The 26,759-nt window shown below is 55.7% G+C and overlaps 1 protein-coding gene across 2 annotated transcripts in view; it reads left to right on the forward strand.

The window, feature by feature from the left end:
• Positions 1–5,838: 5,838 nt before the first annotated feature.
• ITGB2 (integrin subunit beta 2) overlaps positions 5,839–26,759 on the forward strand; it is a 36,535-nt gene continuing 15,614 nt past the window's right edge. The window contains exons 1-4 of one of the 2 annotated variants that reach the window (XM_037830312.1): positions 5,839–5,989; positions 14,603–14,663; positions 16,692–16,780; positions 19,770–19,950. In XM_037830312.1, coding sequence (XP_037686240.1) covers positions 14,606–14,663; positions 16,692–16,780; positions 19,770–19,950 — 328 coding nt within the window. In that variant the 5' untranslated portion in view covers positions 5,839–5,989; positions 14,603–14,605. Of the gene's footprint in view, positions 5,994–14,602; positions 14,664–16,691; positions 16,781–19,769; positions 19,951–26,759 lie in introns of both variants that reach the window. The other variant, XM_037830318.1, reaches the window with a different exon arrangement.

A 26,759-nucleotide genomic window follows, 5' to 3' on the forward strand; every position in this document is an offset into this window, starting at 1 on the left:
CAACCTCCTCAGAGGTGCAACTTTGGGGCAAGGTTTGCCTCTGAGGCAAGACCAGGAAACAGAAGGAAGCAGAAGGTGTCCCCCACCACCTCCATCCTTCACGGCCCCCCTTCCCCGTCCTCTGACCAGAAAAGGAGGTTCCTCTTGGTGAGACCCACGCTGGAATCCTGGAGTTCCAGCTCCCTGGAGTCTAAGCTGAAAGATGAGAGGAGAAAGAATCAGGACACTCATCACGATATCAGTTTTCCGCACGTTTTTATTTCCCTCCACCTACCTGCTGTTAGCTGCTTTTTGGGGCCCTGTGTGGGGTTTCCAGTTTGTTCAGGGGTAGAGGTAAGGAGTGGTGTGTGCTTGCTCCATCTTACCTGGGACCAGAAGCTACTGGTGCATTTGTTCTTTCAAATATTTTTTATTTTGTTTCTTTATTTTTTTTAAATGCAATTTTATTGAGATATGTTCACATAACATACAATCCTTCAAAGGGTAAGAACAATTGCAGCTTCCCTGAGGTAGAAATTATCTACCAAATTCCACTCACACTAGATGTACAAACCAGTGGTTTTCAGTAAATTTACAGAGTTGCACAACTGTCACCACAGTCTAACTTTAGAACATTTCCATCACCCCCAAAGCTCCCTCATGCCAGTGTGCAACCACTACCTCCTAGCTCCTTTTGAAGACATAAAATATCTCAATAATACAGAAAAGTGAAACATTCTAACACTCATATACCTCTGTCCAACTTCATAAAATATTAGCATCTTGCCTTACTTTGCTCAGAACCTTTTTCTTCTTTCTTTTTTAACAAATCAAACTTTACAATATAAAACTGAAGCCCTGGCATACCTTTCCCAGGACCGTTGTCTTCTCCACCTTCAGAAGCAACCACTGTCCTCAAGGTAGGCTCATGGTGTGCAGGTTTCATCTTGTAGTCTCGTACATCCGTGACATTATACTATGTATCCTTCTGCAACTTGCTTTATAAAAAGCTCAGTGTTGTGATTCTGAGAGGTGTTGTGTGGATACATCTAACCCAGGTTAGCATTTTAATTGCTGCTTATTATTCCACTGTGTGAATGCGCTACAGTATTTATTCATTCCAGTTTTTCAGGATGCCAAAGTTATCCTTTGGTCAAAATCTAATTTTTTTAAATGTTTTATCATGGTAACATATGTACTACATAAAATTCCCCATTTGAACCACTGCCAAGTACACAATGCAGAGGTGTTAATTAAGATCCTGATACATCACCATCAACACTACTCACCCATTTCCAAAAAGTATCTTATTTTTTTCTCACTGTGTGTCGGTGATGTTTTTTGTGCTGGGGAATGTATTTGAGCTCTCCTTTGTGATCTAATACATGCTCCAAATTTTAATGGTCCCAGGTGTTTCAACTTTATGGGGTACAAGTTTGCCATGAGCCTAATTTGTATTTCTCTTTGCCCTGTCCACTTCTGAGGGAGGTGTGTTAACGATGCACGCTATACTTGTGGCTTTGCCACTTTGCTTATGCATCTGTCAGTTTTCTGTAGCATTGTGTTCAGCACATAAAGATTTATGACTGCTAAAACGTTCTTTGGTACTGCAACTTTCATTAGTTAAATCTTTCTTTGTCCATTCAATTCTTTTTGCCTTGAACTATAACTTTGTGATATTGTTTCTATACAATTATATTTGTTAGTATTTTCTAGTACATGATGTGTTTATTTTCCATTCCTTTATTTTCAGCCTTTGTTGTTTTTCTCTTTTAACTGTTTATCTGATACAGGACACTTATTTCACTATCTTGAAAAGTTTTTTTTTTTAATTTTTACTACAGAACTTTCACACACATACAAAAGTGGAGAGCATAGTTTAATGAACCTCATGTCTCCATACCAGCTTTAAAAATTGTCAACTAAGCATCTAAAAGAATAAAACACTTAGGAATAAATGTAATTAAGGAGGTGAAAGACTTGTACACTGAAAACTACAAAACATTGCTGAAAGAAATTATAAAAAGACCTAAGTAAATGTAAAGGCATCCCGTGTTCATGGATTGGAACAGGATTGGAAGGTTTAATATTGTTAGGACATCAGTCCTGCCTAAAGTAGTCTACAAATGCAGTGTGATCCCTATCAAAAAATCTCAGCAGCCTTTTTGCAGAAATGGAAAATCCTCAAATTCTTATAGAATTTCAAGGGACCCCAAATAGCCAAAACAACCTTGAAAAAGAAGAACGAAGTTGGAGGACTCACACTTCCTGATTTGAAAATTTACTACAAAGCTACAGTAATTAAGACAGTGTGGCCCTGGCATAAGGACAGATATCGAGACCAATAGAACAGACGGAGAGTCCATAGTTGAATCCACACATCTGTGGCCATTTGGTTTTCGACAAGACACCAAGTCCACTCAATGGGGAAAGAGCAGTCTCATCAACAAATGGGGCTGGACAGCTGGAAACCCACATGCCAAGAATGAGTGTGGAGCCCCACTTCTCACCAGATACAGAAATTAATTCAGGGTGGATCAATGACCTAAATATAAGACCAAAAGTGCAAGCAACAAGGAAAAGAAGAGTTTAAATGGACTTTTAATTTAATAAAAATTAAAATCTTTTGTGCTTCAAAGAACTTTATCAAGAAAGTGAAAGACAACCTACAGAATGGGAGAAAATATTTTGAAACCATGTATCTAATGAGGGTTGAATATCCAGAATTATAAACTCCTACAACTCAACAACAAAAAGACAAATGACCCTATTAAAAAATGGGCCAATGATTTGAATAGACATTTCCCTAAAGAAGATATTTAAAAAGCCAATGAGTATATGAAAAGATGCTCTACATCCTTAGCCTTTAGAGAAATGCAAATTAAAACTACAGTGAGCTACCACTTCACACCCACTAGAATGGCTATTAAAAAACAACTAAAAACGGCAAGCGTTGGTGAGGATGTGGGGAAACAAGAGCCCTTGTACACTGTGGGTGGGAGTGTAACATGGTGCAGCCACTGTAGGAAACAGTTTGGCAGTTCCTCAGAAAGCTAAACATAGAATGACCATATGACCTGGAAGTCCTACCCCGAGGTGTATCCCCAAAGAACCAAAAGCGGGAATTCAGATAGATATTTGCACACCAATGTTCATCACAGCATCAGTCACAGTAACCAAAAGGTGGAAACAACCCAAGTGCCTATCAACCGAAGAATGGATCAACACAATGTAGTCTGTCGTACGATGGAGTATTACGCAGCCATAAAAAGAATATTACGTGCTGGTCCATACTACAACATGGATAAACCTTGCAGACATCATGTTGAGTGAAATAAGCCAAGGACAAATATTGTATGATTTCTCTTAACGAAATACTAAGAATCAGCAAATTCATAGAGACAGAAAGCGGAACAGTGGCTACCAGGTGTGGAGGAGGGAGAGTTATTGCTAAATATGTGAGTGTTTTGGTTTTGAATGATAAAAATAGTTTGGAAATTGATAGTGGTGAAAGTTGTATAGTATTGCCAATGTACTGAATGTCAAACAGTTGTCCACTGAAAATGGTTAAAAGGATTTTACATTATATATATTTTAGCACAACAAAAAATATATTTTTTTAAATTATCAACTCATGACCAATCTTGTTTTACCTGTACTCCTACACACTCTCACCATCCCCAATTCTTTGGAGGCAAATCCCAAACATCATACATGTCATCTATAAGTCTAGAAGATGGGGACTCATGAACCTATTCATAGTTCCACTGTCACACCCAAATAAATTAACAATCATTTCTTAACATCATCAAACACCCAATCAGCATTCACATTTTCCCCATCATCTCAAGTTTTTTTTCTTCCTGTTTCTCTGATTCAGAATTCAAATAAGGTCCATATGTCATGATTGGCTGATGGTCTTTTCTGAACACTCAATTAGATTCCTTTGATCAGTATATCTATCTTTATGCCAGTACCATGCTATTTTAACCACCGTAGCTTTGTAATGTGATTTAAAGTTAGGTAGTGTGGGAGCTCCCACTTTATTTTTCTTTCTCAAAATATTTTCAGCTATTTGGGACACCCTGCCCTTCCAATAAATTTGATTTTTAGTTTCTCTATTTCTGCAAAGTAAGTTGTTGGGCTTTTAATTGGTATTGCATTGAATCTATAAATTAATTTGAGTAGTATTGACATCTTTACTATATTTAGTCTTCCAATCCATGAACATGGTGTGTCCTTCCATTTATTTAGGTCTTCTTCGATTTCTTTTAGCAATTTTTTGTAGTTTTCTATGTATACGTCTTTTTGTTGTTGTTTTTCTTTTTATCTTTTTTTTTTTTAACTTTGTTTCTTCTGTGTATATCTTTTGTGGCCTTGGTTAAATTTATTCCTAAATATTTGATCCTTTTTGGTTGCTATTGTAAATGGATTTTTTTCTTAGTTTCCTCCACAGATTGCTCATTACTAGTGTATACACTACTGATTTTTGTGTGCTGATCTCGTACGCTGTCTCTTTGCTGTACTCATTTATTAGCTCTAGTAGCTTTGATGTAGATTTTCCAGGATTTTCTAAAATACACTATCGTGTCATCTGCAAACAGTGAAAGTTTTACTTCTTCCTCTCCAATTTGGATGCCTTTTATTTCTTTTTCTTGCGTAATTGCCCTGGCTAGCACTTCCAGCACAATGTTGAATAACAGTGGTGACAGCGGGCATCCTTGTCTTGTTCCTGATCTTAGAGGGAAGGCTTTCAGTCTTTCCCCGTTGAGTATGATGTTGGCTGTGGGTTTTTCATAGAAGCCCTTGATCACGTTGAGGAGGCTCCCTTCCATTCCTACCTTTTGAAGTGTTTTTATCATGAAAGGATGCTGAATTTTGTCAAATGTCTTTTCTGCATCAATTGACATGGTCATGTGGTTTTCCCCTTTTGATTTGTTAATGTGCTGTTTCACATTCATTGATTTTGTTGTGCTGAATGGCATGTCTTTTAAACCTTTTAGTCTGTAGGTTCCACTCTATTCTTTTTCACCTGGCAACTTGTTTTCCTGGGCGTTTGCTCCAGCCTGGGCTTTGCTTGTTCATCCCTGTGACGTCACGTACGTGTTCCTCTGTGTCCTGTGTTTCCTATAAAATGTCTGAGTGTTGTTTCTTTGTGGGTATCATCTGTCTGCCTGTCTGCCTGTCTGTCTGTCTCAAGGCCTATGGCATTTTCGTGACACCGTCAGGATGTACCGTGTTTGGGGCTCAGTGGCCTGGAATCTGTATTTTCCACCTCAGGTCTGGGCTCTGTCTTGTTCCTGGCGCCCCCCTACACCTTCCCCTCGGCCTCGTGTGGGTGCGGTAGCAGCTGCCCCCCAAGTCCGCCCCCCTCCACCTCCTGTGGGTGCAGTGACAGCTGTGCGGCTGGGGCCCCTTTCCTCCTCCCCGTCACCCCGCAGCGGGGCCTCAGCCCCAGCGTTCTTCTACTAATGTGCTTTCCGGCCGTTTCCGGCCTGCTCTTCAGCTTGGGAGTCACTTTTTATTTCCGTGATCAAAGTTTTAATTTCCAAGGCCTCCATTTCCTTCTTCTTCCAAAAGGCGTGCTCCCCTCTTGCTGAGGGCCCCTCCGTGGCCAGGTCCCACCCACCCCACTGCGAACCTGCCCCTGCGCCCAGCCCCCGTGGGACCCTCCCCTGCGGGCAAAGCCACCCCTGGGTGGCTCGGGAGGCCCCCGCAGACCCTGTTCCCATAACCGCCCCTCATCCCACCCTCGGCTTCCCTCCCGGACGTGTGTGATTCCCGCGCGGGGCTGTGACTCTGCCACCCCGTCGGGGCGCGCTGGGGCGTAGAGAGGGGCTGGGTGTGTCTGCAGCGCGTGGCGCAATCAACCAGCTCCTTGCAGCTCTACTTCCTCCCTGGGCCTCCTGAGAACAGGCCGAGGCCACCGTTCCTGGTCGGGGCACCCGCGGTGCACACGCAGTGCTCACTCAGCACACACGCACACGCGGCGAGGGCTCCAGGACAGCAGGTGGGTGAGTGGGGGGGCGACCCTCTGCTTCTGCGGCTCTTTATTTCCGTAAGGGGAAAGTGCAGCCCTGTGGCTTCCCCCCAGGGAACAATCCCATGCGCCCCAGCCCCTGGAGTGGGGCCTGGTGGTCCAGGGGCTCAGGGCAGGGAGCAGCCCAGGAGAGCACCCTCCAGGTGCCCTCTTGCCAGGGGAGGTGCCACCCGGGGAGGCCGGGGCCTCGTGAAGCCGAGCAGGAGCCCCTGATCCCCGAGGCGCCGGCCCAGCCAGGAGCACCCCCCAGCTTCCCTGGTCCCGAGGCCGCCTCCGTGTCCCTGCCGCCTCCCCACGAGCCCGGGGCTTCTTTTCCAACCCAGAGCGCTGGGCCACACTGGACGCGGGGGGCAGATGTCAGTCCCACGGCCACCCTGACGGCCCCGGAGGGCAGAGCGTGGGGTGACTGCGAGGGCCCCGGAGGCCTCCAGCCTGGTGCGCCCAGCCTGTCTGCTTGTCTCTCCTGAGGCTTAAGATGGCTGTCGGGGACGGGACCCCCAAGGCTGCCTGGGCTACTCTCTGGGGTACACAGGTGAACCGCGAAATCCTAGCAACACAGTGTGTGTGACTGTGTGTATGAGGCGGGGTGTGCTATGTGAGGTGCATGGTAGTGGTGTGTATATGAGTGTGTGTGTGTGTGTGAGTGTGAGACTCTGTGGTGTTGTATGTGAGGACAGCAGCAGCTCCAGTTAGGCTGGTGTGTCTGTCTGTGTGTCTGTGTGTCCGTGGTGTATGTGTGTGCAGTGTGGTGTGTGCAGCACCTTTTCCCCGTGGGGGGTCCGTGGCTTCTCTCCGATTCTGGAAGGGTTGGAACCACCAGCCTAACCGAAGTGAAAACTCAGGGTGAGCTGAGTTCTGGGGAACTGGCTTTAGGTGCCGGCGGTTTAGTGCCAAGTGGCTTTGCCGTGGGACCTAAACTCCCTCCTGGCAACACGGTCCCCGAGCTCCTGGGGTGCAGCGTGGGTGCCTTACCACCCAGGCCCACACCAGTAGGTCCCCCAGACCCGGGGCTTTGGGGCCAGCCCCACATGCACACCTTCCTCCAGCCCCTTCCCCTCGGCCGTCCCCCTGCCCTCCCCAGAGCAGGAGGCAGGGACCAGCCACTGCTGTGCTCGGCCAGGGGTGCCCCTTCCTCTGGCACCTGGGGAGCAGCTGGCAGGGAAACGGGGCAGCCCCTGTGATGGCGAAGGAGGGGAGTGGGGGATAACTCGGGGAGCATTTGCCTGGAGCTGTGTGCAAGTGTGGGGCATTATGTGCGAGTTGTGTGTGGGGAGTGTGTGCGTGCATGAGTGTGTGGTGCGTATGGTATGTGCATGTGTGTGGCTGTGTGCTTGTGTGCACATGCACTGTGATGTGTGGTGTACGTGTGCGTGTTGGGGTGTGAGATGGGAGGGAGAGGGCGTGGGTGCGGCCCCCGCCTGCACTGTCCCAGCCGCGTCCCGGCGTCTGTGCGCTGGGGCTGGGAATGAGCCAGATCCCGGGAGTCAGGGGAAGGAAGGGCCGTCAAGCTTCTTGGAGGCGGCTTCGGCGCCCGGCAGCTCAGGGGGAAGCGGCCTGCGCGTCTCCCGCCGACCGCCCTTCGGTTTCCACGCGCCGCCACCCCACCCTTCACCCGCTGTCCTCAGCTGAACCTCGGGGCCTGCCCCGGGCCTGCAGCATCTGCAGGAGGAGTGAGGTGAAGGAGACCCGCTGCCCCGGGAGGTCGTGAGGCCAAGGTCACTCCTGAGGTCAAGGTCACTCCTGGGGCCAAGGTCACCCCAAGGCTGAGGTCACTCCCAAGGCCAAGGTCACCCTCAAGGTCAAGGTTACCCCCAAGGCCAAGGTCACCCCTGAGGTCAAGGTCACTCCTGGGGCCAAGGTCACCCCCAAGGCTGAGGTCACTCCCAAGGCCGAGGTCACCCTCAAGGTCAAGGTCACTCCTGGGGCCAAGGTCACCCCCAAGGCTGAGGTCACTCCCAAGGCCAAGGTCACCCTCGAGGTCAAGGTTACCCCCAAGGCCAAGGTCACCCCTGAGGTCAAGGTCACTCCTGGGGCCAAGGTCACCCCCAAGGCTGAGGTCACTCCCAAGGCCAAGGTCACCCTCGAGGTCAAGGTTTCCCCTGAAGTCGAGGTCGCCCCAAGGCCAAGGTCACCCCGAGGACAGATACTCCATGTCAGGCATGAGCAGGGCCACAACCTTTCTGGTCATCTTGGCCCTCTAGACGTCAGACTCCAGGGGGCTGTGCCCTCGGCTGGGACGGGCCTCCCGGACGGGGCGGGCAGGGGCTGTGGGTCCTGGGCAGGCAGTTCCACTCCCCAGCGTGTCCCTGAGCTTAGGACGTGCCCCGGTCTCTGGTGTGAGTGGACAGGAGCAATGGCCAAGGTGCCCGTGGGCGAGGCCGGGCCACGGGGGGCCACTGGCCGGTGCCTGAGCCCCCCGTGAGTGACCCGTTAGATGGAGCAGGGCTTTCGGGCCCCGGGCTGGGCTGGGCATCCCCAGGCTCACATGCCCACCCGGGCAGCCCCGTTCCTGGCACTGACCTGCACTGCGGGGATCCTCAGTGGTCGCCAGGCAGGGCTAGAAGAGGGAACGTGGCACAGCCAGCGCAGGACTGGCCATGGTCACCTCTAGCCATTACCGTGTTCAAGCCCCAAAGCAGGGGAGCACGGTGGCGGAAGTCTGCAGCCCCTGCCAACCCCTCCAGCATGACCTCCCTGTGCCTCGGTTTCCCCCTCTGTGAAGCAGGGGGCATGAGCTGGCCAGTTGTTTAAATTCCAGTGGACCCTACAATGTGATGTATAATTAGAGCCCCCTTCCCTGGAGGCAGAGGTGTTGGGGGCATGCGGGAAAGGAGGGGCCCCAGCAGGCCTGGCCCTGTCCCCTCTGCCCAAGCTGTGCTCCCTGATGGTGAGCACAGAGCACCCTCATCCCCACCCTCCTGGCCCCCACCCACCTGGCCCCGCCCTGGCCCACTCCTGTCCCCGTGTCCCGGGCAGCTTGCCCCGATTTGCAGCATCCCCCACCCTCAGCAAGCAGGCACCACAGGGAAGGGTGGAGCGTGAGGGGCCTCTGGTCACGCAGGGCTGGTCTCCGGGCTTTCTCAATGGGTGACCCGGCCAGGCCGTCCCCTCCTCGGCCCAGGGCTCCCTCCTCTCAAAGCCGAGGGGTGCCCAGCTGTGCGCCCTTCTGAGCTGGTGTGGTCACAGCCAGCAGGGCCCGGGAGAGCCCGGAGAGGTGCGGCCCGGGGCTGAGAGGGCCTGGGAGGGGGCCGGGGGCTGGCCTTGCTGGGCTCTGGGGACAGGGGACGAAACAGACTTGCCAGGGCCCAGCCGCCTCCCACGATGCTGAGGCGAAACCGCAGCCCACTGCCCACCCGGTTCTGCTCCTGGAATCTGGACGCGGTTCCCTGGAATCCCTTGCTCTCTCGCAACAGGTGGGGAAACTGAGGCCTGAGGCGGAAATGACCTGTGCACAGTGCAGAGCTGGACAGAGATCTGAGGGCGGCAGCCCTCGTGGGCCCCCATGGGCGCCGGCCTGGCCCCGGCACGTCCTGGCTGGTGGCTTGGCAAAGGGCTGCCCCTCTGGGAGCCCGTTTCCCCGTCATGACTGGATGCCGGGCACTGCCCCGTGCTGTGTCTGGGGACCTGGGTCCGGAGCGGAGGCCGGGCAGGGACACTGCGTGCTGCCCGGCCGGGAGCAGGGCCAGCCCTGAATGGGGCTGCGTCCGCCATGCCCCGTCCCTGAGCCTCGTCCTCCCCCAGCCTCTGGCTTGTTACGACCCGTCTCTGAGGCTTGAAGTGAGGGGCTGGGGCGGGGTCGGGCCCTTGGACGCTCAGATCTGGTCAATCTGAAAGGTGAGACCTCATGCCCAACCCTTCTGCAGTGCTGGAAGCTTCTGGGGAGGGGTCAGCACATGGGCAGCAGCTGGTAGTGGTCCTGGGGCTGGCCTGGGCAGCGGGGACGCCACCAAGCCAGGGGTCTGCTGGGAGGGGCCCAGGGGGAGCTGGTCACGCTGGCTGCTGCCCCGGCATCCGGCTGGGCTCTCCCCCAGGGGTCCAGGGGCTGCGGATACATGGGGGCCAGCCCCCCAGGGCAGCCCTCCTGCTCGACTCATTTTAGTGGGCTTTGAATAAGGCCACGTGCCTTTGGAGAGATGGTGGCTTTCGAGCGTGATGGACGCAGACGGAGGGCCAGGCCACTTCCGTGGGAGGGAGGGCACGGGAGCAGGGGCTGCCTGCCAGCTCTCAGGAGCAGAGCCCGGGGGTCCCAGGGCCGTGCCCAGGGAAGGTTCTATGAGAGGATGAAGGATGACTGAGTGGTGAGCAGACGGCCCGGGGGAGGTCCCAAGGCCACACGCCTCACCTCTGTCCTCAGAACGATCCAGTCAGGACAGAAAACCTGATCACTTTCAGAGGCTGAAGAAATGTCAGGGCAACTGATCCACCACCTTGGAATTCCGATTTTAGAAAACAGGTATTATATACGATTACAGTTGGAAGTTTGGAAAATACAAAAAAGAGTTAACGAAGAGCATTGCAAATACACACGATGCCCACAGCCAGAGGGAAACACAGAATGTACCAATGGACTTGCTTTTACTTTTTCCCAAATTTACTTTTTGCCAGGAAATTGAAATAGAGTTCTGAAGTCTGTGCTTTTACTTTAACGTTCTAACATTTTCTCGGGTCTTTTGTGGCTTTTACGCAAGGGGAGCCCCAGAGCAAGCCCTCGGCACGTGTCCGAGATGCATCTGTCCGTCCGTCCATCCACCATGGTGGGTCACTTGTTTATTATGGGGTCAGATTCCACTGAGCAGCCTTTATAAAAGTCAAAAACTTTTCTCCACTTCATAGAAACAAAATCAAGCCCTATCTGACTCTTAGGGAGGTGGGCATTTTCCTGTTTATTGACCAGTTGCATTTCTTCTTCTGTGAATTATCTGCTCATTTCCATGAGGGCTTTGCCATTTTGCTATTAATTTGTCTAGGATTTCTTTAGAGGTTAAGTTTACCCTAATGTTAAACCTTTAGTTTCAGCACCAGCTAAACCTTTAGCGTTGGATAGAGGTTTAATATTTTTATCTCTATGCAAGCTCTTATGTACACAAGCTTTCCATCTGTAGTTGGCCGATCTCCCCTTGCTTTCATGCTTAGAGTAAGGTTTGCGCTGAGACGCATTTCCTTCTAGTGCTTTTGTTATTTTATTTCCTTAAACAAGCTACACCACAGCGTGTGATGTGAAGAAACAGCCCTTCTCCACAAGCAAGCTTCCTTTCTCCGGAAACGGAAATGCTTGAACCAGCTTCCAGCACCTTCTAAGATCTAGGTTGGACCTGAGCTGGCCCATGGGCTCTGGGGCCAGGTTGCTGTGTCAATTCCCGAAGCTTTTTAGTGTCCTTACGATCTCGTGGTGCTCACCCCGGTCTCTGTTCTTTTCCAAAACAACTTGCCCATCACCAGAGATTTCCTTCTCCAGATCATCACTTACTTTGCTTTCTCCAAGGAAACAGGTTTTGATGCCTTTATTGGCTTTAGCTTTTTTGTTTGTTTCTCTTCTGATGTATTAACTTTGGCCCTTATCTTTATAGTTCCCATTTCCTGCGACAGCTTTATTACTATTTTTCTAACTTATTGAGCTTCAGTCTTGGGACATTATTTTTATTCTTTTTTGTTTCCAACAAAAGTGCCCGAGGTGTCACGCCCCTTTCCTGGGCTGCAGAGGCTTTCCATCGTCCCTGACAGGTTTCAGAGGGTATTGATTGTCTGCTTTTCTAAATTGTCTATAAGTATAACCTTGATTTCCCTTTGACTTGAGTTATTTAGGAGCATGCTTTAAAATGTTCTCATTAGTATGTGGAGGTGGGGTGGAGATTGTCTCATTTTATCCCATTTTGGTCGGAAACTGCAGCCCCTGAAGTTTCTGCTTTCACATGTCACCGGTAACGAATGAACAGCGTGTGTGCAGGTTTCGGAGACACTTGGAAAAATATTTTTTGTAGGGTTGGAGGTTCGGTGAGCATGTGGCTAAATCTCCCTCCATCCTCCCTGCCCTTTGGTTCCTTCGGCCCATTTTCTTTGTCCCCTCGGTCTGGTCTCGGACACACATGGCCTGAGGACTGGTGCCAGGCTCCCACTGCGTCTGGTTTCAGCCCAATTCCTTTTGTATTTATTTAAAGCAGGAACGATTGCCTCGTAGAGTCTGTATTTGGGGCTAAAGAGGTGGACGAGCATCTGCTGTGGCCTGTAGACGTTCCCTTTTACAGGGGTGGGTGCCGTGGCCCAGATGTCTCCTGTCTCCTTTCCTTTGCCCCTTGCCCTGCGGGAGCCGCCTCCCCTCCCCCTCCCGTTGCACCTTTGGGAGCGTTTGCTCCACCTGCCCGCGCGGCCTCTCTGCTCGGACCCTCTGGACAGTCTTTGTCCCTTGATGGGGGCCTCGACCCCCGCGGTCAGGGCTTGTGCACTTGGGCCGTCCTCTGCTGTGTGTTAGTGTTTCCTTTTTCTGGTGTTTCCTCCTTTTCTTTTGTCTAACCCCATGGATTATATTTCCCTTTTGTGGATGTGGGTGGGTGTGATTTAGAGGAACATATCCTGTTTTATTCTAAGGCTACTTTCATGTTTCGAAACCGAATGTTTAAACCTTTTACTCATCATGAAGCGAGCCGTGTGCATTTGGCGCCAGGGAAGGGGCCCTGCTGGGGAGGGGTCTCCGGGCAGGGTGACGGGGCCCGCGGGGCAGGGGCGGCCTCCTGCAGTTGGGCCCCGGGTTCCACCAGCGCCAACAGCAGCAGGCAGGGTGGGGGGTCCTGGGTTTCTCAGGCTTTGCACCTCGAGTCCTGTCTCAGTGACGCCCCTGCCGCAGCTCAGCGTGCCAGGGCCTGGCCGGGCGGGCAGACGGGTGCCGCCCTGTCCACACAGCCGAGCAGCCGGTGCCACGCGGAGCTCGGGCCCCCGTCTCCACCCTGTGCCTCCCCGGGGCCCGTCATGTGGGGTCACCTCGCTGGGTGAGGACACTCACGGCCACAGGAGGGCCCCCCCCACTTCCTGTGGCCAAGGTCACGGCCCTGCGGTCTGTGGGTCAGTCTGTCCTACCCGAGCCCCTCCCCCTGTCCTCGAGGGGGGAGCTGGGCTCTCCCGAGGCTGCCTGGACCCAGGCCCAGGACAGGGACCCACAGGGCCTGGGTCTGCCAGGGCAGCCACGGGGGCGGGGGCTCAACTTGCGACACAGCGACCGTCCAGCCGGGGAACTGAGGCCACAGGTGGAGGCAGGGACTGGGCACGGCTGGCCCTCGCCTGAGCCCCTTGCCCCAAAGCCGGGGAGCTGGGGGGCTTCCTCCAGCGGGTGGGCCGTGGGGAGCCACCACCGCCTCCCTGGCTCGCCTGTGCCGGGGCCGCCTCGCGGGGGAGTTCTGCTTTTGACCCCTAGCGGGAGGGCTGGGGTTCCGCTCTCACCTTTCAGGTTCTGACTGTAAACTTGGTGAGGAGCAGTGAACAGGACCACCCCAAAAAAGGCGAGGACTTGGGGGGCAGGCTGACCTCTAAGTTGTAGGGTCTTCGGTGGGGGCAAGAGCAGGTCTGTGGGGTGCACCCCCGAGCACAGGGGCCCGTCCCACTGCCAGGAAGCTTGCCAGCCTCGGGGGTGTGTGGATCTCGGGTTCTGGTAAAGCACAGCTGCTCCCTGCTGCCACCCCACTGCCACCCCCACGGTGACAGGTCCATCAGGCGGCTACGTGGGCCCAGGTGGTGGAGCTGCAGCTGGAGGCCCTCCTGGAAACCGCCCCAGGGGGGCACGCCACTTTGGACCAGGCCGGGGGCACCTCCGGGATCCAGGGTGCTGCCAGGGGAGGGGGTGACGGGGTGCCCAGGCCAGCACCTGCCCACACAGATGGGGCCTCCATGGCCAGGCCCATGATGTCCGGACCTGAGGGACGTTGCTCAGCTGCTGTCGCTGGACGCCCTGTGGACACCCCAGCCTGGGGCGCTGGGTTTGTGAGGCCAGAGTGGTCTGGACCCAGAAAAACAAGGCACCGGGTCTCCTGGGAGCTGGGAGCTTCGGGGATTGCTCTCTGCAGCCCCTCCTTTGCCCGCCAGTGGGGTTGTCCAGGAAGGCCGCTGGTGCCCGTCCGGTGCCCACTGGGCTCAGCAAGGCCCGTTCCCCTCCTGGTCCCAGTTCTGCCCCACGAGGGGCCCTGGGCGGGGCAGGCTCTGCTGCAGCTCAGCATGCCATCCAAGTGCTCCAGGGGGCCACGCGGGGGTGCACGAAGGCTTGCCCAGGGCAGAGCATGTGGCACTGTGTGTGCAAATGCGTGTGCACAAATGCGTGCATGCATGCGTGGCACCATGTGTGTGCATGTGGGTGCAATTTGTACATACGTGTGTGAACATTGTGTGTGCACACGTGTGTGTGCGTGTGCCTCTTGACCCTGGAGACCTGGGGGGCTCAGCAGGTGCTGGGCTGGGTCTGCCCCACCCCAGGGCAGCTCTGCACACTTGGGGCCGCCTGAGGGGCTCCCAGTGCCTGTGGAATGTGTGAGGGGACATGGAGGCACCTGGGGCTGCCCCAGAGCTGGGTCCAAGCACGACCACCCAGCCCCCTTCCCTCCACAGGACATGTCCGGCCAACGCGCCCTGCTGCCCACCCTGGCGGCCCTGCTCTCCCTCGGGTCCGGTGAGTACTGCAGGGGCGGCTCAGGGCTGGAGCCCAGCAGGAGGAGAGGACCTGCCCCCCGCGCCACTGGACCAGCTCCCGGAGGCCGAACAGCTGTGCACAGCCTGCCCCTGCGTCAGGAGGGGCCCGAACGTTTTCTGGGCTCCCCCCTCCCCCCGACCCTCCCTCAGAGCCCCTCTTGCCTGGCCCCTCCCCTGGACTCTGCCACCCCCTCCTGCGGCCTCCCTCCCCCCCTCCTCCCCCTTTCCTTCCCCTCCATGGGCAGGTGTGGCCCGGGGCCCCGTTGGCCTCTCCGTCCCTTCACCCACCGTCCCGTCCCAAGCCCCGATCAGACCCCAGCTACTCACTGCCGCCTCCACATGAACAGCTAACGGGCGTCTCAGCTCATCCAAGTTAGAGCTTTGGGGCTTGCCACCCCCCACCCAACACCTGCTCCTCCCTGGTAAGGGGTGCCGCCCACCCCCACACGTGCTGACCCCGGCCGCTCCACAGATCCATCGAGCCCGCCGGCCCCACTGTCCACATGTGCCCAGCGTCCCGGGACGCCTCACCTGTGCCTCCTACACATCACCACCCTCCGTCTCCAGATGCCTGCAGGGGCTTCCCTGCCCTTCCCAGCAGCCCACGGGACCCCACAAAGCACAAATATAACCGGGGACTTCTCTGCTTAACCCTGTGGTCTCCCCAACATGGCTCCCCGGCGGTCAGCACGGCCCTCGCCATCTCTTACACCCCCCCCAGCCCCAGCTGCCTCCTCCCACGCTGCAGCCACACCTGCTGCTCCCAGCTGCTGCTGCTGCCCCAGAGCCCATCACAGCTCTCGCCTCATTCTGCTCAGGCCTCACCTCTGAGACCTTCTCTCAGCCCCCTAGACAGCCCATCTCCACTATTCTCTACAGATGGGCTTACATGGTATAGATGTCTGCTACCAGTGTCCATTTCCCCCCTGTAGAGTCAGATCATGAGGGCAGGGGGGCCCGAGGCATCACCCATTCATCCATCTATCCATCTATCCACTCACCTATCCATCTACCCATCCATCCACCCATCATCCATCCATCCACCCACCCACCCATCCATCCACCCATCCACCCACCCACCCATCCATCCATCATCCACCCATCTACCCATCCACCCACCCACCCATCCATCCACCCAGCCACCCACCCCTCTATCCACCCATCTACCCATCCACCCACCCACCCATCCATCCACCCATCCACCCACCCATCCATCCATCCATCCATCATCCACCCATCTACCCATCCACCCATCCATTCACCCAGCCACCCACCCTTCTATCCACCCATCCACCATCCATCTACCCACCTACCTACCCATCTATGCATCATCCACCCATCTACCCATCTACCCATCCATCATCCATCTACCCACCTACCTATCCATCCATCATCCACCCATCTACCCATCCACCCATCTGCCCATCCATCATTCATCTACCCACCTATCTACCCATCTATCCATCATCCACCCATCTACCCACCCTTCCATCCACCCATCCATCATCCATCTACCCACCTACCTACCCATCCATCCATCATCTACCCATCTACCCCTACACCCATCACCCACCCAAACATCCACCCACCCATCATCCATCTACCCACCCACCCACACATCCACCCATCCACCCATCCCTCATCCACCCAACCATCCACCCACCCACCCCTCCATCCACCCACACACCCATCATGCATCTATCCATCCATCCATCATCCACCCATCATCCGTCTACCCACCTGCCACCCATCCACTCATTCACCCATCCATCCATCCCTCATCCATCCATTCACACAGCCACCCACCCATCCATCCATTATCCACCCATCCACCTATCCATCCACCCACCTACCCATCCACTCACCTACCCATCCATCAGTTAGTCCATTCATCCATTTGTTCATCCATCTGTTCGTTGGTTTGTCCTCTGACCCCTCGCTGGTCTCAGGGTGGATGCTGGGTCGGCAGCTGCAGGCCCCACACTGAAGCTCGTGTTCCTTCCCCCAGTCCTCTCCCAGGAGTGCAACAAGTACAAGGTCAGCACCTGTCGGGACTGCGTGGAGGCGGGGCCTGGCTGCGCCTGGTGCCAGAAGCTGGTAAGAGCCGCGGCTGCTGATGTTGGCGCTGGGGTCCCCTCGGCCTCTGCCCCCTCCCTTCCTGAGTTCCCATCTCCTGGGCACCCTTTCTCTCTTTGCTTCTGAACTCAGAAAAATCACCAGCTCCATTTTCTAGTGGGAGCAGGAGCAGCTCAGGACCTCAAGTGTCCGTGAGAAGGCCAGGCAGGCCCACAGCCATGGGCTGTCCCTCAACCGGCCTCTCCCCAGGCAGGCCAGGGCTTGGTGCTGTCTTGTGGGGTCCCCCAAGCAGGAGGCAGGCTTGGGCCGAACACTCCATCTGGGGTCCCCAGGAGGTGGGACTCGGTCTGGGTCAGGAGCTGTGTTCCTCTGGAGACGGCTGAGCCAGACTATGACGCTGCAGCAATTCCGGCCACGCATTTGAGCAGGAAGCCAGGGGATCCCAGGCGGGGCGGGAAGGAAGGGCCGCGGTGGGCGATGGGCTCAAAGCAGCCCCAAAGCAGATGGGCGGTGAGGGGCAGCCCAGCTCCAGGATCTGGAGGGAGCGTGGAGAAGGCCCCCCAGGGACTCGCCTCCTCTTTCACCTCTCGTGATTTTGTTTTCCTGCGACCCCCAAGGGAGACAGACTCCCTGCACCCCGAAGCAGCCGGGGAAACGGAGAGCTTCCTGGATCCCAGACCAGAGCCTCTGTCACTCTCCCATCCTCCTCCTGTAGAGGCCCTCCCCTCGGGGGCCCAGACCCCAACCACACCCTCCTCCTCAGGGTCCCAGACCCCGACCACACCCTCCTCCTAAGGGGGCCCAGACCCCAACCACACCCTCCTCCTCAGGGTCCCAGACCCTGACCACACCCTCCTCCTAAGGGGTCCCAGACCCCGACCATGCCCTCCTCCTCAGGGTCCCAGACCCCAACCACAACCTCGTCCTAAGGGGACCCTGAGATCCTGACTGTGCACTTCTCCTTGCACACACACGTGCACACACACGCGTTATTTTTTTCCACCACTTGAGAACAGGCTGCAGACCCGGAGCCCCTTTGCCCCTTACAACTTCAAGGGCGTTTCTTAAGAACAAATGATCCAAATCAGGCAATTTAACATCACTGCCTCGCTCTTGTTAACACTGCACGTGTCGTGCACACGTTCCCACTGGTTCCAGCAGAGTTCCCTTTGGCTCTCCTTCCGGGTCCCACGGGGCCCAGGGGCCCAGGTTGTGGCGAGACCTGGGTCTGGAGCAGCCTCGGCCCGCCCTGACCTTAGGTGCCTGACGTCGCTGAAGAACACGGGTGGCAGGTTCACGGGCTGCCTCGGGGGGGGCTTGTCCTGCGCTCCGGGCTGTGCGCTCTGCAGGGCTCGGGCGTCTTCCCCGCGTCCCCGAGGGCCCTGTCCTGTCCCTCTGCCCAGCCTGGTGACGTTTGCGTGGACCCCCCGGCCAGGCTCTGCCCCAGCAAGTCCGTCTCCCCCAACAATGAATCAGCAACACGGGGGTGGGGGGCACCGAGGCTGTGGGACATCCTGTTCCCATCAGGTTGGCACCCACTAATGTTAGTGTCATTGATGGTTCTTGCCTGAATCGATTGACATAACATAAAATTAAATGTTTCAATTTCCCAAACCCTTCACCTTTTGATTAGTGGCATTCTGGTGTAAGGAAGCACTTTTCCTCCTCTCTCCCTCTCTCTCCTCTCTTCCTCGTCTCCATCTCTGTCTCCCACCATTACCAGTGTGGACGCCTGGATTTTTATTTCACTCAATAGCTCCTAATCCATCACTAGCTGCTTTTCCTTTTGACCCTCAGGGTGCCCCAGCCTCGGCCCCTCGGCTGATCTCGACGTGCCGCCATTTTTTAACTCTTTTTTCTGGAATAACAAGGTCTTGCAGACCCACCTTGTGCCGGCCTCCCCTGGGCCCTGGAGTCAGATGTTCCTCTAGAGAATCTGGTTCCTTTTCGGGAGGAACTTGGCTCTCAGCGCCCTCAGTTTATTTCCCCATTTTCTCAATCCTACAACACACGAAATTTCTGGGGCTCAGCCCACACCCCAGCAACAAGCAGGCCTCCAAGGGGAAGTGGCTGTGAGCTGCCGCTCCTTTTTCTTCCTCTTGAGGAGCCCGTGGGAGTCCAGGGCTTCCCATCCTTCATGGGGACTTTCCCCGCCTTTCCTGGGATTGTTTCATTCGAGTTCAGTTGGGTTCCGTTTGTTTCTGTGGGAATCTATTTTAGGGTGCTTTCCTCCCCATTCTTGTTGATTTTATTTTATAAGAACTTAAAACATCAATTCAGTCCCCAAAGTCAAAACAGGATGGAAAGGCTCTGATAAGTCCTGCAACAAAGGCAAAATCAGGGTCTGTCACGGCCCCTCCCCCACCAGCCCAGGTCCTGCCCCCACCTGGCCCCGCCCACCTGCTGCTGCAAATGAGCCCGGCCCTTCCTGTGTTACCTTCTGTAAAAGTAAACAGAAAGAGGAATATATTTTTAGCTATTTATATTTTGGGTGCCCCTTTAGAGGACCCCCAAGTGGGATCCATCTGCCTCATCCCCACCCTGAGGGAGGCAGGGGCCTCCATGGCTGGCAGAGGGGTCAAGAGGAAAGAGGTGGCCTGGGACCCCGTTACCCGGTTCCCATTTCCCTCTGGGCCCCGGGGGGCTCGCCAGGCCTCTGCATGGGCTGCAGGGTTCCGGGCACCTGGGTGCCAGCCAAGGGGGGGTGCGTGTTCCCTGGGGGCTGCCCCTTGTGTCACCTTTTGACTGGGCCGATGCTCCCGCGTCGTTTTGCTGCTGGAGGCACTGGGGGAAAATGCCCCGTCCACCCCTCCCGCCAGAAGGCTGTTGGGGACCCCTGCAGGGATGTCGGGGTGCCCCGGCCTGGCCCCCGGTGTGGAAAAGGGGGGGGCAGCTGGGTCCTCAGCCCTCAGTCAGCCTCATGCCACCCTCGCCCTGGGACTTGGGGTCCCCCTTGGGGTCCAGCCTCCCTCCTGACCCTTGACCCCTGCCCGCCCCGCCGCCCCCCCAGAATTTCACTGGGCGCGGGGAGCCCGACTCCGTCCGCTGTGACACCAGGGAGCGGCTGCTGCTGAGAGGCTGCGTGGCCGACGACATCACGGACCCGCAGAGCATCGCCGAGCCCCAGGTGGACAGCCGAGGCTTTCGCCAGCAGCTGTCCCCGCAGAAGGTGACGCTGTACCTGAGGCCAGGTAGGCTCTGCCCGGCCGCGGGCCGTGTGCGGGCCTTCTCAGGGCGGGGCGTGGGGGTGGGCAGGTGAGGCCGCAGCGTCCCGGCCCGAGCACTGCTGGGGACCTCGAGGCCACCAGCTGAGCCCACCACAGCCCTGCCTCTCTGGTCCCAGACAGACCCCACCCTCATCCCCACCCCACTTCCCACCGTCTGCAGCTGGGTGTCAGGCCCCCCCTTTAGCCCTGTGTATGTTCCGTGTCCTTTTTGGGGGTGGGATAAGGATAAGCCATGTGGAAGATACTGCTCTTTCCCCTCTTTAGAGGGTCAGAACAAGTGTTGGCAGAGGAAAGGCTCTGATAAGTCCTGCAGCCAAGAGCGCTGAGTCACTAGGATAACACCCACACCTCCCAACCCACCCTGACCGCAGACCCAGTTTCGGAATCCAGACCCTTGGGAGGGCGGGTGGGGGAGACAGGGAGGAGGTGGCCTTGAAGGTGGGGGGGCTTCACACTTTCCCGCCCCCGGCCCTGAGTGGGGGCTGCCTCACCAGGTGTCCCGGGACAGAGTGACCCGCACCGCCACGTGGAGCAGCCCGAGGCGGTGCCCCGGGGGAAGGAGGGCACACGGGCCGGGTGTGCGGAGGGGACAGGGCCCGGCTCTGGGAGCACCCTCCTCAGGGGCAAAGGGGGCTGGGGCCAGCGGAAAGCCAGCAGGGGGCCTGGAAGAGGGGCGCGTGAGAGAGCAGGGGGGCGAGCTGCATGCAGGGCAGGGCCGGGGCTGAGGGGCACGGCTGCTCCTTGGGGCAGCAGCGGATGAGCCGGGTCCTGGGTGGGGCTGGCCCCTGCCCCTTGCAGGCCCCACGGGCTTGCTCACGGCCCTCCGTCCTGGGACCACCTCTGACCACAAATGCTGGGGGCCTGGCCCGACAGAGCCCTGGAGGGCAGCTCCAGCGCAGCGCCCCAGGGTCCCCGTCTTACAGAAGGGGAGACGAGGGCCCACGAGAGTCTTGCCCGGGCCCGAGGTCCCGCAACTTGGCCTGTGGGAGTCAGGGGTAGGGGGGGAGCTCAGCCGGGGTGCAGGGACCTGAAAGCAGACGGTCCCTCTACCACCCTGACACCTCCAAGGGGCAGAGCAAATGGTTAGCCCTCGAGGGTGCAGGTGAGCACTGAGCAACGCAGGCCGCAAGGGGGTGGGGGGTGGCTTCCCGGAGCAGCCCCCTGGGGCAGGGCGTGGGGGCCAGGGCCAGACCCCCGACCGTCTGAGGGCGCCTCCTATCGCAAGCCTCATCCTCTGCAAGGGGAGGGACGTGTCCCCTGCTGGCCAGCGCAGGCCCATGTCCACGTACCTGTTATTCGTGGCAGCTTCCGTGTTGCAACAGCATTGCCCAGCAGTCAGTGCAGACACGTGAGGCCACAGAGCCAGAACCGGTGTCATCAGGCCCTTCTCCGAGACCTCCGCCACCTCCCGGCAGCCACAGAGAGCCACTGAGGGCCGGGGCTAGGCCAGGGGCTCTGGGTGGGAGGCACGCATGTGCACAGCCTGCGTGAGCATGAGGGTGCTGGGTGTGTGCAAGGTGGGTACGAGAGCATGTGTGTGCCTGTGTGGGAATGGCTGCGGTGTATATGTGTAGGTAGTGAGTGAGTGTGTGTATGTGTGTGGTGTGTGCATATGTGTGTGATGTGGGTGTTTGCCGTGTGGGGGTGTATGCATGAGTGTGGTGTATTGTACGTGTGTTGTATGAGTGGTGTATGTGTACGTGTGTGTGTGCTGTCCGTGTACATAAGTACAGTATTTGCATACATGTCTTTTCATGGGCTGTGTGTATAAGTGTAAGAGTGTGGCGTGTGTGTATATGTGCGTGCTATATGTATTGTGTGTGTGTGGTGTGTCTGCATGTCAGTGAGAGTGTGTGCACATTGCGGTCGCAGTTGACTCGTCTGGGGGGGGTGGCGGCTGGTTGCTAAATCCTAGGCTCTCGGGATTGCTCGGAGGGTACCGGCGGCGGGGGCTCTTTCCCGGAGGCGAGGGCGAGGCGGGGGACTGGGCCCGGTCCCCGGCGGAGGCGTGCAAGGTGTGGAGGGCGGCGAGAAGGAACAGGCGGGACACGTTTCTTTTAGGGTGAAGAAGCCAAGAGAGTTTATTAGGGGAGAGTACAAGCTTATATCGGGTGGTATAGAGGGCGGGGTAGCTGTAGGGGTTAAAGGCTTGGATTGGTTCTGAGAGGGCGCGGAGGTTGATTGAAAAGGGGCGGGAGTTGCTCCGGTAACGAAGAGGGTGGAGGGTGTGGGTAAGGCACGGGGGGGGGGGGAGGTTTTCTCCGGCAAGCCCTCCCCAACGGTTGTACTTTGGGGTGAGGAAATGGGGCCTGCATTCGGCTCCACTTTCTCAGGCCCGGGGGGCCGTGGAGGGCGCTACCACCCGTGCCCCACTACCTTTCCTAGGGGCTGATCAGTTCCCCTGGCCCAGGCCCGCCAAGTCAGAACTCGATAACAGTGTCCCGCATTTCCCCCTTCTTTTCTAATTAGAGGAAGAAGCTTACCGGAGAGATCCGCCAAGGGATGAGGGAAAGGGGAGGTGGGGGAAGGGATAGGGGTAGATGGTAGTCAGAGAGGCTGGAGCTCGACGTTGGTGTGGCACCCGGGCGCTCGAGAGGGGCTTCACTGCTTGCGGGATGGACGAGGGTGGCGACGCTGCGGAGGGTCAGCTTCTTCAGCGGAGGCAAGTTGTTGATACTGGACTTGCACAAATGATGAAAAGACAGCATTGGCTTGGTTCTTAGCAAGCTGGACAATTCTGCGGATAATGCAGGGCCCTAGGGTGAGAGCTAGAATAATCATTAGTAGGGGGCCGAGGAGAGGGAGGAGGTAAGGGAGGAGGGGGGTAAAGATGTGGGACCAATAGTTGGTGGCTTCACGGTTTCTTTTGCGTTGTTCCAGTCCCTCTCGGACCTTCTTTAGGCTGTCCTCGGCGAGACCTGTGGAATTGGCATATACACAGCACTCTTCTCCTAGGGCGGCGCAGAGGCCTCCTTCTTTGAGGAGGAGAAGGTCGAGACCTCGGCGGTTTTGGAGCACTACCTCAGAGAGGGAATTGACAGAATTTTTAAGATGGGAAATAGCGTCTTGTAGGTGACGAATGTCCTCGTCAACAGCCGCCCGGAGGTGAGTTAGGGCGGAGCCTTGACTGGCTAATGCAGCGATTCCGGTGCCAGCGCCTGCAAGACCTAGGAGGGAGGCAATTGTGAGGGCGGTGATGGGTTTTCGCTTTTGCAGAGTGGCAGGAACTGCAGTTCTTTCCAGGCGGAGGAAGAAATCTTCCTCGCTGTGGTATAGGACCCTAGGGATAAGGACAATTAGGAGGCAAGTTTCATGAGTTGTATTGAGGGTCTGCACGTTAAGGCAGGGGGTAAGCCCTGTAGAGGAGCAGAGCCATTGGGAGGAGTTGTGGGGAATAAGAAACTTGGCAGAGCTGCTGGGAGATGAGTAGTTGGCACAGGCTGTGAGGTTGGGAGAGTTGTTTGAGCGAGGGCGGCCTGTGGAGGAAACTGAATGAAAGGTTAGGGGGACGGCAGAGGTATTCCAATTGCATTCCGAGGGGTTGTCTTCTGCATTTTCTGAAAAGGAGAGGTTGGAGGCGACGGGCTCATACAGTGAGGAGGAGGTGGAGAGGCAAAGCCAACAAGAGGAGGTAAGATTGGGATAGGAGACATTTAGTGAGGTGAAGGTTGCTTGGATAAGGCTGAAGAGGGGAGAGGAGTAATGAGAGGGGGGTAGAAAAGGTTGGGGTGGTGGGGTTGGCGATGCGTTGTTTGCAGCTGAGGTGCGGCTGGTTGGAGTTGAGGTGCGGCTGGAGGGCTGTGGAAAAAGGGGGTTAATGACTTTATTAGGACCGATGGCAGAGGGGTTTTTTAGTACAGCCTCCTTTTTTATAAAAATAAGGGAACCTGGGTCGACTCCTTCCAAATAGATTCTGAAGCCCCAGGTTCGACCGAGTAGCCAAGAGGGATCAGTAGGGAGCTGTACGGTGAGATTTAGTTTTTGACAATTATATTTATCGTAATAAGGATTGATGGAATGGTCACGGGGCTTGCAACCAAAAGGGGCCCAATTTAAAGTTAGGTAAAGATCAGGGGCGTAAGGCTTCCAAGTAGTGGCTAATGTTTCACACCCCCAGTATGCACAGTAGTATTGGTTGGGAGCATTGCAGTACTGTTTCCCGGGGTTTGAGGATGGGCACATGTAATATTGGGCTTGGTTAAGGCAAGGTGTGCCCTCCGGGAACAGGATTAGGTCGCAGGGGTAAATGACGAAGGAAGGGCGTCCTGCGGTAACGTGGGTTTGCACAATCTTGGAATCTTCCCATCGTGCCAAGGTCCATTTCCAAGGCTGGTGGGGGTTGGCCTGAGTAGAAGAGGCGAAGGCTAACATGGCTATTAGAAGAGAAGCTATGCTTGGGTGAGGGTTGTGGAGGTGTAGGGGGCTGGCTTTTGCCTGTCTGTATAGGCGCATGATTTGGACAATTTCTTGTCTTTCCTCTTGCGAGTTTTCAGGCCTCTCCGGGAGTGCTCTCGGACGGCCTTCCTGGTCCAGTTGTAAGGTTGTCATCTGGTATGTTAGGCTGCGGAGACGGCGGCGTTCTCGTCTTGTCGGCCGTTTGGCTGCTGGTGGCGGGTCGGATTGCTTTTCCCGGGATCCAGATTGGTTGTGATGCATCATCTGGGAAAACACAAGCAAACCCGCGCCCCTGGGCGAGGAGTGGGGAGGGACCCTTCCAGGCATTAATTTCTGGGTCTTTCCAGTAGACCATCGGGGCCTGGGTGGGCCTATACGAGGGACCCCAATGTTTATGTAGGGGCGAAAGTCCTTCTTTATTGAATGTGAGTAGATTAAGGTGAATAAGGGCTGCTATGATAAGGTCCCCTGGAGTTGCCTGGGGGAGCATTGCCCTTTCTTTTTCAATTTGTGTTTTTAAGCGGCGATGGACTGCTTCCACAATGGCTTGCCCCTATGGATTATAGGGGATGCCGAAATGATGGGTGATGTTATATAACTGGAGAAAGGCCGCAAAGGAGGCACTGCGATAGGCAGGCCCATTGTCCGTTTTTAGGTCCCAGGGGACTCCCATGAAGAGAATTCCCTGTCTTAGGGCCTTGATACAGTGTTTGGCCGTTTCCCCGGCGAGGGGGACTGCATAACACATGGCTGAGAAGGTGTCAATCATTACATGTACATACTTGAGGCGCCCAAAGGACGGAACATGAGTTACATCCATTTGCCATCTAGAATTGTGTTTTAGGCCTCGTGGGTTGACTCCCTGAGGTTGCAGGGGCCAAGCGGCGCAAAGGGCGCACAAGTTGCACAATTGCGGACAAGATGTTTACAGGTATCTAGGGGGAGGCCACATAAATGATGCAACGACGTAGCCGAAAAGTGAAACCTGGAATGCAATAACTTAGCCTGGTTAACAGCATCCCCCGGAGGGGCTGCCGTGTGGGTTAGCATAGCTTGGGTAGTCTGAGCTGAGACCGCTTGGTCTACTATACTATTGCCATTAGCCAAGGGCCCCGGAAGGCCTGAGTGACTACGAATGTGGCTAATGAACCAAGGATCTTGTCGATGCTCCAGGATGCTCCTGAGGGTAGAAAGTGCTTTATCAATGGCCGAGTCCCCGGGGAAAAAGGTGGAAAACGCGAGGACTCGGCAGACCTGATAAGTGTAGAGGCTGTCAGTGAAAATGTTTACTGGGTGGTTACAGTGGGCGTTTAGCGCGTATGACACTGCCAGAATTTCCCCCACTTGGACTGAATGAAGGTTGACATAACTGAATAGGCGGGGTTCCGGGTGGTCCTGTGAATAAGAGAGGAAGGCGAAACGGGTTTTGGAGGCGTCAGTAAAGACGGTGGTGGCACCCGGGATGGGTGCAGAGGAGGGGAAAGGATGGAAGGGGCTGCGGAAGGGAAGCTTGGCGAGCCCCTGTAACAGTCGATGGCTAGGATAGTGGCAGCTGAATTCTCCCTGAAATCCTTCTAAGAGGATTTGCATGTCCGGGTTATCACATATAAGCAGGCGGGTTTGGCCTGCGTCTAGGGGCCAAACAATTTTTTCTGGCGGCTCTCCGAATACATGAACAGCCAGGGTGACTAGATCTGAAGCTAGGCTGATCCAGAGCCGCACTGCGGGGCAAATTTTTCTAAGCCGGCTTTTAGCAGGGTGCACCCAAAGTAGAGGGCCTTCCTGCCACAGGCAGCCCATGGGTGTCCCGGGCGTAGGAAGGATGAGTGCCATAAGATTGCCCTCTTTAGTGCTGAACCTGTTGAGACAGCAGGCGGCGAGCGCCTTGTTAATTGCGGCAATGGCTTCCTTTGCCTCCTGGGTGAGCTTAATGCGCCAGGAGATTGCTAGCGGCGGGGCTTCAGGGACACTCAGCAGCATAAAGAGTGGTTGGAGCTGCGCGGTGGTGATTGGCAATGCAGAGCGGAGCCAATTGATCTGACCGCAGAGCTGTTGAAGCTCAGTGATAGTGACCCGATCCGGTATGTCCATCTGGGGAGCGGACGGGGCAATGGTTTTATCAATACTAAACCCTAAGAAGGCTAATGGTGGCACAATCTGAACTTTATCGGGCTTAACCGTGAGGCCGAGGTCAGCTAAATTAGTGGTGAGGTCTTTGAGGATTAGAGGAAGCGCCTCGGCGTCCTCAGAGGCCACCAAGATGTCATCCATGTAATGGATGCGCATGGCCTGCTTTCGCAGGGGGGCCACTGCGTGATTAACATACATTTGGCAGATGGCCGGACTGTTACGCATCCCTTGAGGGAGGACTTTCCATT

Source organism: Choloepus didactylus, chromosome 1 (assembly GCF_015220235.1).
Source record: "Choloepus didactylus isolate mChoDid1 chromosome 1, mChoDid1.pri, whole genome shotgun sequence".
NCBI classification, from domain to species: Eukaryota; Metazoa; Chordata; class Mammalia; order Pilosa; family Megalonychidae; genus Choloepus; species Choloepus didactylus.